Source organism: Lepidothrix coronata, unplaced genomic scaffold, assembly GCF_001604755.1.
Source record: "Lepidothrix coronata isolate B3197 unplaced genomic scaffold, Lepidothrix_coronata-1.0 Scaffold49, whole genome shotgun sequence".
NCBI classification, from domain to species: domain Eukaryota; kingdom Metazoa; phylum Chordata; class Aves; order Passeriformes; family Pipridae; genus Lepidothrix; species Lepidothrix coronata.
In genome coordinates this window covers 447,101-460,670 of record NW_016690229.1, presented here as the reverse complement: position 1 = coordinate 460,670, position 13,570 = coordinate 447,101, and the positions used below count along the sequence as shown (strand labels likewise).

General features: G+C 42.0%; 1 protein-coding gene across 1 annotated transcript in view; it reads left to right on the top strand.

Annotated features, from left to right (window-relative positions):
• Window positions 1-11,365, top strand: part of NFATC2 (nuclear factor of activated T-cells 2) — an 84,831-nt gene extending 73,466 nt beyond the window's left edge. The window contains exon 10 of the mRNA XM_017815355.1: window positions 10,296-11,365. Coding sequence (XP_017670844.1) covers window positions 10,296-10,351 — 56 coding nt within the window. The 3' untranslated portion in view covers window positions 10,352-11,365. The remainder of the gene's footprint in view (window positions 1-10,295) is intronic.
• Window positions 11,366-13,570: the final 2,205 nt, after the last annotated feature.

Genomic DNA, 13,570 nt, shown 5'->3' with positions numbered 1-13,570 from the left:
CTTTTCTTTTCTTTTCTTTTCTTTTCTTTTCTTTTCTTTTCTTTTCTTTTCTTTTCTTTTCTTTTCTTTTCTTTTCTTTTCTTTTTTCTTTTCTCGAGAATGAAAGTCTTCTTGTTCATGCCATTGATACAGATTGAAAGTTTGAAGTCTTTGGATGATGCATATACATTTTTCTTGTTCTCTCAAGCTACTTACTGTCAGATGTTCCTGGCCTTCTTGAGGTGAGATGCAAAGCCAGTTGTAGTAACTGCTCCCCATAGTCTTTTGCACTCCTTTTTCTAGTTATAGGGGTCTCTTATAATTAGCTCTGTCTCGTGGTCTCTGATTTATACATATACTCCATAGTATTATATAACATTTTTATTATTAAATTATTTTATGTTAGAAGCCCCAGCACAGATGAGAACTCCATTGTGGCAGATCCTGTGTTGACTTTAAAGGATAAAAAGCAGTTTCTCCCTCAAAGGACTTACAGTCAAAGTGCAAAATAAAAGCAAACAGATGGATGTGGGCAGACACACAGTATCTTGTATGTGGCACCTCCTTGACATTATTAGATGTGAATTGTAACACTCTGTCAATAACCACTTAAATATTTAATAGTCTGGATTCTTTCCAGCTGGCTGGGGAGCAGCAACTGTAGCCCCAAAGTTAAGTGCTGGATTCCCATTGCCAGGACCTGTGGAGGCAGTTCCTAACCCAGGGCTCCTCAAACAGCCCTCCCCATGCCATGTCTAAGGCAAAGGGGGGAAGAATCTTGCCCCAAACACTCCTTTGCTGAAGGACATGGAGTCGTGATAAAAAATAATCTCAGTGCAAAAGTGATATTGTGTGTTTCCCTGGCCAGTGTTGTGAAAATAAACACATAAGAAACCAATACCTTCTGCACACTCTGTGGTGTGAAGTTGTTTGTTAAAGCAGAGTAATTGGAGGCAGAAGGATATTTGCATGCCTGGTCCAGAGGGGAGCTTAGTTTATTTGGCAGAATTGTTTGTAAGCCACTTGTGCATCTTCCCTGTTACCTTGGGCCAGGGATTTTCTGCCGGCTGTTTTCTCCTGAGAACTGGGCTCAAAATTCAGTTCAGACATGTTTGGAGGGAAACCTGGTTTGCTGGAGAGGCCCAGGTTCTGCAAGAATCCACAGGCCCTTCGGTGGGGATGCTTGCAGAGTAACACACAGCAGAAGATAAGATGCCAGAGAATTAGAGCCAGTGAATAGTTTTGTGAATTAATAGACATAAGCACTAGTGCTCAAGGGAGCTGCCTAAAGGGAAGGGTAATATGGTTTGTTTTCCCTTAATTAAATATTTGTTAAATGGTTTGTTTCCTCTCAATTAAATATTAGTTCTGGTTGTTCTTTTGTGACAGAAATAAAAAAGCAGCAGCTTTGCCTATCCTGTGCGTGTTCAGCTGATCCTGAACATGCTGTAACTGTTCTTCTGGTCCTACCCCCCAATTATTTCCTGTAAAAAATAGCTTTCTCCCTTCCATTCTCTTTTTTCTCTCTGTTTTTGAATCATGTTGCTGAATGACTCATCCTGCCTCTCAGTAAATAGGTTAAGTCCAGGAGAATGATGAAACTGCAGAGTGACATGTGAATAAATAGTGCTATTGCTCATGTGTTTTCCCCGATGGCAGTTACTGTTTTAGAGGAGTTGTGGTGTCTAACACTTAACTTCATCAGCTTTTAAACCATGAGGTGCAAGCTATTGGAGGGGAAAATTGTCACCAACCTCCTTTGGTTTTGCTGATTTTAATGTAGAAGAAATATATCTTCCTACCAAATGGCACTGCTTATCTCAGCAGTTCTGTAGCAAATTCATAAGGCCCAAACCACACACGAAAAAACCAGATGCAAGCAGAGTTCACCCTTGTGCTTTGCAGCAACATCATCAGCTGCCACAGAGTTAAATCAAGAGTTAGGAGTGACAAAATGAACACTCTTGCCTTGTGTTTCTTAAGCTTCAGTCCATCAACCTAATATTTCTGTATTGCTTTAGCCAACTAATGTGGTCTATAAAATGAACTCCATCCCCTTCTGGTATAAGTTTTTTTTGTATTTATTTATCATGCGCTCGTTCTACTCGGAATATTTTACTTGGTCTCGTTGCATGTAAACTAAAACTAAATACAAACTTCATCTTTTCTCAGTAACTCACTAACTATCAACTAGAGAGAGCCAACTCCATGACTCAAACACGTGTCCCTTCCCTTGCAATTGCAGCCAAAACTCTCTGGCATCGGAGAGCTGCAGAATGAAAGTCATATCTAAATATATGTGAGCAGAAAGAAAGTCAGTTAAAAAAAGACTTTGTTATGGAAAGCTACTACAAACCAAATCCACGGTGGCCTGGAGTTCCTCATCACACCCAGGCTGAGCTAGTTTTCCACTTTCAAGGTACTCTTCCCAAAGCAGCTGCTGACACTCATTAGAGGAACTGCACAAAGCCAACTGAGCTTGTTGCAGTCCCTTTATGCCTCCTGTGTAGTGACTAAACAGACCTAAAGGGTTTATCTGATAAATAAACAGGATATTTATCATCATCTTAGCAAACAATAACACAAGAGCTTTTGTTCCATATTCATATAGCTCCCGGAAGGGATATTCAGAGCCAGTCCCTTGTCAGGTAACCCAGGAAGGAGATGGGCAGCACCTGGCACCAGAGGCCACCCTGAACACCATCCCTTGGGTTTGGTTTCAGTATCTGCAGTGCTTGGACTGGGCACAAAAAGGGTTTGGAGAGGGAGATTTAAAGGAACACCCCAGTTTGATGTGATGCTTCTTCCCATTCTACTCTAAGTACCTGAGATGCAACCCCTCTAAATGAAGGTCAGGAGTCTGACTGTGGATGAGCTCCAAGGGCTGCCCACAGGGATGTGCTGAAGGCTGATGGGGCAGGAGGGAAAGGGCATGAAATTGTTCCTGAAGGTGCCCTTTCCAGATTCTCAGCTGATGCTGGTTCTCCCTCCAGCTGATGCATAGGCAGAGGTTGCACCTGTCTTAGGATCTTCTGATAAAAAAAAATGATGTCTAAATACTGAAATCCATCAAGCAAACAGCAAAAAATTGCTTTTTGTCTTGCTGTTCCAGTCAACAACCTGGAATTAGAAAGCTCATGTGTGCGTGTGTGTCCTGCACATAAGCCCAGTTTCCTGATTCATGGAAAAGTTGCCTCGAAAACTCATTGATTTCCAATAGATTCAGACGGGGATCAAGTGGATTAAATAACCAAAAGCACCACAAATGGCACCTATCAACCTTAGGATTCCTACATTCAGCTCACTTTAGGGCAACCTTAGGCACGTGTTTCTGCAGGAGAACGTGTCATTTTTGAGCAATATCATTCTCCTGTATATTGTTTGCACTCATATTTCAGCCGTCTTACTACGGGGTCTCAATAAACTGGTCTTCCAGGGAATTACCCAACCAGTTAACACCCAATCCTTTTCTTAACTGATTAACTGTGAAAGTCCTCTGGCCATGGAAGTGCAATGATTGTTTACTAATCACTTGCAGGTTTGGGTGCAACTTATTACTGATTTACAAGGTTGTAACCATTCGAGTAACAAGCTGAAGTGAAGCCTGGCAGTGTAGTTGAGGCACCCAGCAGGTCTGGGCATGGCAGGAGAGCAGGCAGAGCTGCACAGGCTGCACCTCATGTGCACTGCTGCAAGCTGCTCTGTTTTCCTTCCCTCATAACGGGTCACTTTGCTTCGTGTCACCGAGGAGAATTTGGCTGGAGACGGAACTTCCGTCTGAGGGTAATGCACGAATAAGCAAAAACAAAGGGTCGTTTGTCTAAAAAGAAATTATTAAGGCTACCAGCTGTGTGGGGATACCAGTCCAAGCCTTCAGCAGTCAGTAGCAGCTTCTCACCAGTGGTACCCCAGTGTCTTGTAGGTCGAGGCATCCCCAGGCTGAGGATGCTCTGTAGCCTCCTCACTTTAGGTGCTGTACAGCAAAGTCAGAACTGGTCACTGTCTTCAAAGTTCTCTCTGTCACCTTTGTTCATTTAACTTCCTAATGGAAATACTTAGGGCCTGATTTTTAGAGGTGTTTAGCACTCCAGTGTTCACTGACATTTATAGATTTAAACGTCTTAGATTAGTAAATTAAATCATTGTCTGTTGGGATTTTCAGAGTGCCTGAGTGAGCTCAGCACCTCATGACTGTGGTACTTTGAGATCTAAAGGATCTGGAGTCCTACCTAAGGACTTGAAAACATTCCTGTAGAGACTCTTGAAAATGACTGCTCTCTCCTACATCCACACATAGTACAGTGGATATACTACAGAGTATAGGTCATTCTGTGCAGGTCAGCGTCACGTCAGGCTGGTTTCTGTTAGCTCAGCAAGGATTATTTAAATTCCATGAGTGTGACCTTCACAGACTTTCTGAGTTTTTCAGAACAAGACAGATCTTTAATAAATCTGGTCCTTCAGGGATGCTTTGGACTCGGCCAGAGCCATATGGCAGGATGATCACAGAACAGAGGTTCAAGCTCTGGAGTCCCACTGACCACTTTTTCCTGACATTTTTAAGGCAGTTGTTTTGTAGTGGCTGTTGATCTTTTTTCTGGAAGTGCTCTGACAATAATGAAAGTACTGAGAAAATCCTTAACATTTCTGAGGTGGTGTCGCAGAGAGATTTGTGTTTCAGGTACTTCCTCTGTGATGATTTTGATCTCTAGTGCGTTTAGGGCATTGAATTTTTTTTTCTTTTAGCAGAAATGCTATCTTTATTTTCTGCTCTTTTCTTACAGGCACACCCAGCTTCCTGTTAAACATTTTGGGTAGTATAGTACCATAGGTACTGGTCATTTTATTTTTGTGCCTCACTCTGGGAATGTACTGAGATATAGGGGAAGGATATTTAAATGTCCTGAGTGAAATCCAGATCCTGTGAATCCTGAGGTGTTTAGATATGGATATCAGTTGGGACAGCCTTTAGCCAAAAATATGCATTTTTATTTAGATTCTGTTTTGCATCAGATATCTGGGTTATGTTGTTAAATTCACAGAATAATGTCAAGGGGTTTTGAGTCTATTGAAACTACTGTAGCAAAAATGGATCCTGGGACTTGAATTGCCACTTAGTTTGAGATCAGTAACTTCCAAGAGTTTGCTTAATTAATGGAGATGACCTGATTGCTGTTGGGCTGGATGGTGTGGAAGAAGTTTATACACAGACTCCATAGATTACAAGCAGGACAGGGAAGAAAAGTTGCAGGGTGTATCTGTTGGCATTATTTCAGTAAGGAGTAAACCCTTTTCTTGATGTATAATTAAATAAAGCTTTATGGCCAAGAACATCTTAGCAGTTACATGTCCCAAATTTCCAGGAAAAAAAGCCTTTTTATTGCTGTTAATTTATAAAACAACCCCACACCCCCAGTATTTTTTCCCCAGCACAGTTTTTTGGGTTTGGGCTCCTTGTGCCTTATCCACCAAAGTTTGTATTTACCAGTCAATGAGTTGCTGTGCTCACATGTGCAAAAGCTGATTTTCCAGGATGCAGAGTATAAAATAGGCTGTGTACTGAGTGGTAGGTTCCAGTCTATGATACGTGGCTGCACAATCCTTGGGAGCCAAGTAAAATATTTCTTTTCTATATATAGTCACCTGAAATCCAGCAGCAGAGACGCTTCTGAATCTTGCACTCAAAACTTCGTTTTTAAGAAGCAGTTTTTCCTCCTTAAAATTGCGATTCTTTTTTAAATTTCCACGTGGTTTTGCAGAAGTGCCAAATGCTTTCACGGTGATTTCAAACGAAATTTAAAGAGATTAGACAGGAAAAAATGAAGCAGAATATCTTTTTTTTTATGAGGAAAAAAAATCGCCTTATTTGTGTTTGAAGCAAAGACTGTAACTTTCATGATTTCTTTGCGCATCTTTCCTGTTCTGTAAAATTAAGGCAAAGTCTAATTTACACAGCCACTGTGGTTAGATCTCTTAATTAAAAGGGACAGACTTTTGATCTGGCATAAATGTATTGTATCTTACTTGGGCCACTGAGGTGATAACAGACCTGACTTTTGCAAAAGGCAGTGACTAGTCTTTGACCTGACGTACCAGTCGCAGGGACCTCCTGTGCCTCTGAAGTCTCAGATCAAATTATCAGCATTTCACATGTTTTGTCATCAATTTAGGAGTTGTAATTTTTGGCATATTCATTTTTAGATAATACCAGTCGAGAAAAGAGGGGGAAAAAAGTAAAATCCAGTGCTGGATCTGAGCAAACAGAAAGGTCAGCGGTTCAGTTCTGCCTTATGTATTGTGTGTGCTGAAATGTCCTTTTAATAAAATAAACCACAAAATGAAAGGGTAGCTGAAAGCTGTAACATTTGACCGTGCAACATAGGTCAAAAGTTACCTTTTTTTCTCAAAAATGGTTTTGCAAATCTTTTTCAGAGCTGATAGATACACACCTTAGCTGGATACAAAACATTATATGAAAAAGAATGACTGTGATCTTTGATCCAAGCAATCAAAAAGAAAGGTAATTGGTATTTTTCTGCCTTTTCTCCAGCTGTGTGTTTCTCTTAACCTTTATTTATTTATTTTTTTCAATTAAAAAGTCATGCCCCTTTTTATTTGGCTTAAAGGGTTTTAAATCTTATTTAATTTATTTTTTTTCATTCTTTTTCTTCCCCACTTGTGAACCACAGAGCTGTCCTGAAGTAGCTGGGGCCTGGTGGGCAGGGAAGGAGAGATGGGGCTGTGCATGCTGGGCTAGAGCATCCTGTCCTTCCCAGGCAGCAGCTGGACCCACAGTAGGACTGTGGTTTGCCTGGTCACGTTTTGGGGGCACACTACAAATCCAGGGTTCAGCTTTCCTCCCCAGCCCCTGTTATTCCATTAGTTCCTCCCCATGTGCCTTGTGTTTGCTTTGCATGTCAAAACACTTCTTGGATGGGTCAGTGGAGCAGACATGGACTATTGCAGGAATATTGCAGGATTCCTGCCCGTTGCAGGGAGGAGCCCACTGGGGCTGAGCTTTGCCCCCTCTCATGAGCCCTTTGCTCTTGATCCCCAAAGTAAAGAGGTTACAGACACCCTACTGCACATTCCTTCTGGTGCTTTTTTTCATTTTACATGAGAAACAAGCAGCTGTAATTGTTGCAATACAATAAATGAGACAACTAAAGTGCCTTATAAAAATGATTAACATGTTATCAGGTGAAAGTGCTAACAAGAAAATTCAAGTTTTTACTTGTTTATATATTCAAAATATATTCCAAGTGCATCACTGCCATGGGTGTAGTACTGTGACAACATCAACTTCGTTGGTGTTATTCCAGACAGATCCATGGGACAACACTGGTGGAGCTGTCACTTGGATGTGTGGCTGTGTGTGCACACAGGCAGAGGGGGGTGTGCACGTATACAATCGACTGCATGTATAGAATCAATTACATGTATAGATTCAGTTCCATGTACAGAATCAATTCCAGGGAGCCTGACTCCCTGCCAGCTGAACTGGGGGCTGTTTTCTGTCTCTGGACTACCCGGTGGAGCTTGGTATTTAATACAACCCACTGTCATCCTGCGAGTGAACACGCTCCAGATTTCTATCTGAGAGGATGTGAATTAGAGGCTTAAATGTCTTTGAGGCCTGGAGCCTAAAAGACTGACTCTGCCCCATCCAAGCTGAGCAATTAGGGGATCACAGACATCCTCCCATGATTCCAGCAGCCTCTGCAGTGTCTGATGGGGTTTCCAAGCACCAGGGCTGTTGTTGTGCTTGTACAACAGTAGTGTAACAGAGGATATGCTGAAGGGATTCAGGGCCAACCTTGGTCTGCATGGCTGATGTCAACTGTAATTTCAATATCCCTTTTTATGATTTAATCTTTTGTTATCTTAACATATGTCCTTGTGACCCCATTTAATCATTAAACATATCAATAGCTCCAGAGCAGCCACACTCCAGGCACCTTAAACAACAATATTTTATTTATTAATCACATCATCTCCATTTCCTCTCAGCTAGAAATGAGCAAATAATGAGAACTGATACTCGAGCTACATTTTAACCATGCTACTAAAAAAAGATAGATGGGAGTTCAGAAGAGCAAGTTCAGCACATGATCTCGGCTTCCTCTGAGGTTTAGATAGGTCTCAGTTTGCTGATTTTGTTCTGTTGAAACCCAGATCTATTGGATTATGCCTGGATCTGGATCCATGTGCTCCCAAATCACAAAGATGTGTGATTTCACTAGGCTTGGTCTGGAGGTGACTCCAAGCTGGGAGAGAGATACTTGCCTTGGGATACATTCCTGTTAAATTTATATATTCATTAGATTTAGGGACTCTGGTTGTAGATCAGGACTTTTAGTGCAGGAACAAGCACTGACTTACACCTTTCACTCAGAGCTCCCAGACTACTGTTGTCCAGCTTAAACTGCACCTGACACTCCCCTCTCCACTTGGGTTTAGGTGAAATTCAGGGTGACGACAGGACCTTCAGGCCAGGTGATCACAGGGAGCTCTTGTCATTCAGGTGTCTCCAACAGAAATCCACCTTGCCACCTGTACGAGCTCGCAGGGAGCAATCTCAGTCCTGCAGCCACTCCGTGGGGTTCTTGTTTCATACTGTTCCCTGCAACCTTTTAGTTCTACTCAGAGTGCAGTCCCCCTATAACCTCAGCCCACAGAACCCACTGCTGACCTTCTGTTCAGCACGCAGGAGGGAAAGTGAAGTTTGCAGGCTGAGTCAGCATTTGCCCACACCGTCCAGTCAGGGAAACAGAACCAAATCTGGACCCCTCAAAAGCCTGTAGGTTTAGTAAACTCAATTATCTGCTCATGTTTCTCTTGTATTTAACCCTTCCTAGATATGATTGTTGGCTCTGATATTTCCATTATTGTATTAAATAAAAGGAAATTCATATATGGTATTTTTGGTACACTGGCTGCTCAAACAAACGTGTCGATAAATAAATCAGCCTCCAGCCTCAGCCCACTTGTTTTTAGAAAGGAAATGACCCTGTAAGAGTGGGTGCCCATTTCTTTTACCTCACTGCTATTTTTAGCTGAGGCTGTGAAAAATTTCCATTGAAGACCTGCTCCTCTCATTTCCTGGGTAGAGCAAACAGGAAGCTCTGACTGAGCTGGAGGAGGTTTTGACCTCAAAGTGGACCAACCTCACCTCCCTCTGGTTGCTCACTTGCACTGCAGAGCAGCACCACACCAGATCCCCACAGATTTGCAAGGGCTTGATTTGCAAGAATTCACCCCAGGGGCTGGTAGAAGCCAGCAGGTGATGGTGGCAGGTAGAATGTTGGGCAGCAGGAGGACAGGAGTTCTGTCAGCAAGGCTTTTTTGCCCATGTCATCTCCAAAAGGCACCAATCAGGCTGAAATCAGGCACTTCCCAGCTGGAATTAGAAAGAACTAAACTGTTGGCTGTTGATGGTGGGATTTGTGAGCATGGAGAGATGGGAACTTTCTGCATTTAAGTTCTGGAGAGCACTTAAATTCTAGAGAGAGAATTGTTGTTCCAGGAGGTACCAAAGTGTGCTTTAGGCAAGTAAGAGAGAAAGTTAATGGAGAGATTGGTTGTTGTATATAACACATACTACTGGTCTGACTTTTTAAACAGAGAACAAAGTTCTTCAATGTCTTTTCTTGAGTTTTATTAACAAGCCTGTCCCAGCCTCTCACAGTGTCCTGGTGGTGCATGGAAGTTGCTCATGCTACAGTCTACAGACAAACTATAATAAAAATGTAGAGCAAAGAGAGCTTAGAGTGAGATTATCAATTAAAAAAGAAAAAGAAAAGCAAACAAGAACCACCCAAACACAAACTACACTTTCTTACCTGAATTGCAGTCTCTGTGTTTTCTTCACTGTTCACTGTGTTTCCTCCAAACTTGGCCTTTTTTCTCTTCAAAATAATCTTATTTCAGCCTAGTGAATGTGTTAAAATGCTTAGAGACTTTGAGATTTTTCTTTTTTCCCTCGGGTAAGGGCAGTGTCTGTGCCAGAGGGCAAGTGTTGTGTGTGTGGGATGTGACAGGTACTGGCTTCCTGGTGCAGCCTCTCAGGTGTGTTTTATGGTACTTGAAGCTGAACACAGTGTAAACCCCCTCTCTCTACTCCTTTCCCCTTGCCTTCCAAAAATGTGTAGTCTGGGTAAATAGGACTAAAAGTTTTAGGCTTTAATAAAATTATGTTATGAATGGAGGGGATGTTTTCAGCTTGACAGCAAACTGCCCAAGGATTGCTTTTACTTTCCACTTGTTGTGGGTTTGAAAGTGCTTTAACATTTCCTCCTCTCTCTTTTATTTCACAGTTAACGAAATTATCAGGAAGGAATTTTCTGGACTCCCTGCCAGAAGTCAGACATAGAAGAAGAGATTTGTGAGACAACTTTTACCGAATCCTTCCATAACTGACCTCTTAGGTCCTTCCAGTGCCCCTGCAACCTCCAGCTTCCTTTACAGTTCATCTCAATGCAAGGAACAATGTATTGGCATCAAGTGACAGCCTTGACTAAGCAACTTGCCACCTCTCTCTGTAAACACCGAGAAGGACACCCTTCCTTTCCTCCAAAGATTGTATTGTTCTCATGTAACAGAGCATCTGTCTGAGGAAACACTTCAAGCCTGCTGCAAAATATCTATGTATTGATCTATCTTAGTGCTGAGGGAGAAGTGATCTGTCACTCCTGAACCACACAAAGCAAGGGAGGTCGTGCATTAGAGCTTATTTGGGTGGGGTGGGAAATGGGGGAAGAAAGAGTAATATATTCCATTAAAGAATAACATGATTTGCAGGTCACTAGCAAGGACTTGCCCTCCAGGTCTCAAAGCCCTTCTGAGAAATTCTATTATTGTAGGAAACTGAGGCAACCCGAGCTTACTCGGCCTTTATCCAACCTGGGATCAAAAGCCATTTTTTTCTGACTCTGAGCACTGTGATTGGTATTTCAAACAGTAAATGTCAGCTGAATCCAGGAGTTTTCTTCATTTTTCATGTCAGACTGGATAGGAATTTGAAGGAGAGGGATTCTCACTGAGAACCAGTGAAGAAGAACAATTCAGCAGTTGCAACACCTGTCCCGAGGTAAAATAAAGGCAGATAAAATAGAGATTAATATCTAGGAGTCACAGTAAATCCAAAGATTTTATGACTGATACTTATCAATATTTAGGCAGTGTATGAACACAACTTAGATATTTTTTCTCTAACAAACTGTTGCTGTTTCTTTTCATGTAGAACCCGCTATTGGCCTGTAACTTGTCTCATTGTCTCATTTAGCAGCTGGAACATTTAATCACCCCAAGCTGCAGAGGAAAATAATTGCATCCTACAGAAGCCATACATTCCATAAAAAATATACACTTACTTATATTCACCTTGTCTCTTTAGCTTTGCAAAGCTACCAGCAATCTCTGGAAAAGTTACATTTCCACGTGAGTTAGTATTTTGTTGTGTTTTGCTTCATGTGTTAGAATAGATTGTGCTGACACTGCTTATCACAATACCAGGTAACCGCTGCCACCTGCAGTTGTACATCTACAAGTCAGAACACTTTGGAGTGTCAGTGCCTCCACAGGGGGATAAAAGGACATCCTGAGTGGATAATCCATGTGCAGTAAAAAACAGCCATAATATTTTAGGAAATAGGTTTTAAAAATGAGGAACGCTGATACCTTTAGGAGTGTGGAGCCTGCTCTCTGTTCTAAAAAGCGCAGTGAAATTAATCCTGTTTTCGGTTGTTTCCCGGTAAACTTTGCTGAATACCAGCGTGTCCACGTGCTCACAGCAGGAATTACGTTATGGGAATGCAGCAGAGCAGCCCCAAAGTTGGTTCCCCAATGGCTCAAGACAGATCTTGCACAATCCCTGCAGAGTTTGTGCTCAGTCCAACCAAAATCTCTTTGTGAGTATTGAGTTTGTATTTTCTACCACTAAAAGCTGGTGCTTAAACTCTGCAAGGTCTTGGGGTTTAGAGTGGGAGGCAGATTTGGACTCTCCAGAACACCTGACGTGGGTCTCAACAGGTCTGGATCTGAAACAGAAATCTGAATTTCACAAGAGCAGCTCTAAACTCTGGATTCAGCCCAGCCTGGCTCCAGAACCCAAGCAGAGCCCTGCACATCAAAACCTGGCGTTAATAACACACCTTGGGGACTTGGCTTCTGTTTCCACTTGGTGAGATTCAAATCTTTTGTCCCAGAATGAGTCCCCCGTGTCCCATTTCAGCAACACCAAAAACTCCCTGGCTGCCTCAGTTCTGGTGCTCATGTTGTGAGCTCCACACGTTGCAGCAGCATGACTGGTGAGATGGCCCAGCCTCAGCCTGTACCTGCAGAGGTGAAAATGGCCTCTTTTTTTACTGCTGACTTTTATAGAACCAAAACTGAGGCCCAGACCAGCTGAAAGGACTCCAGCACAGGGGAATTACTGTTAAACAGCGCTCACAGAGCACTTTGACTGGCTCACATGCCTCAAATAAGCTATTTTGGATTGTTTTAAGACTGTCAGTGTGCCAGAATCTGACAGACATAGTGGATTTTTAATGCAGTCTGATGGACATATTCTAAAGACCAAAAGTTCCCTGTCAGGAGTTTTTTGCTGCAGCTGAGTAAAAGAACAGACCAAATGTGTCTCCCAGTTTCACACTTGGAAGTATTAACATATCTTTCCCTGGTCCAACCTGTAAAGTATAGGAGAAATTTAAAAACAATTAAACAAGCAAATAAACCAAAAACCCACTCACAGAAAACCAGAAGATCCCAAAGAACTGACAGAACCTTTTCCTTTGCTGGATTTTAAATAGAATCTCAAGAATATAAAGGTCTTTTAAGATCTGTAGGTGTGCTGATGCTGTCTGTAAGTATATTTGGTGATTGTAGCAACTGCTCATCAATTTAGGAGTATAATTTTTTGCATATTTATTTTTACAGTAATATCAGTCAAGAAAAGAAGGGAAAAAAGGAAAATCTAGTGCTGGATATGAGCAAACAGGAAAGTCAAGGGTTAAGTTCTGCCTTACATATAGTAGATGCTGAAATGTCCTTTTAATACATCACAAAAGGAAAGAATAGCTGAAAGCTGCAACATTTGGCCATGCAAAATAGGTTGTGGACTCTTAGCAAAGGCTTTTCAGTGGTCAGAGGGCCCCAGGTAGGCAAACCCCTGAGCCCCTGCAGTGCTCCATGAACTCCTGTTCAGGATACACCCAGGACACCTGGGCTCTGTAACCAAAACGTACATTTCCACTGTGCTTATATGTTCCTTCAGGCACTTTGTTTTTGAGGAGAGAGTGTTTGGAGTTTGGTTTTTTTTTTTTTTTAAAATGTGCTACAGCTGCTTTTGTTGCTCTTGCATTAGCTATATTCCTTCCTCATTTTTAATGCATAGATATTAATCTGTTTGTGTGTTTGTGCAGGTGCGTATACATGTAGTTTATATAATATACCCACATAGACAGGGGCTATTTACAAGGGCCTGAAGTGACAGGGCAAGGGGGAATGGCTTCAAACTGACAGAGTAGTTTTAGGTTGGATATTAGGAAGAAATTCTTGGCTGTGAGGGTGGGGAGGCCCTGGCACAGGTTGC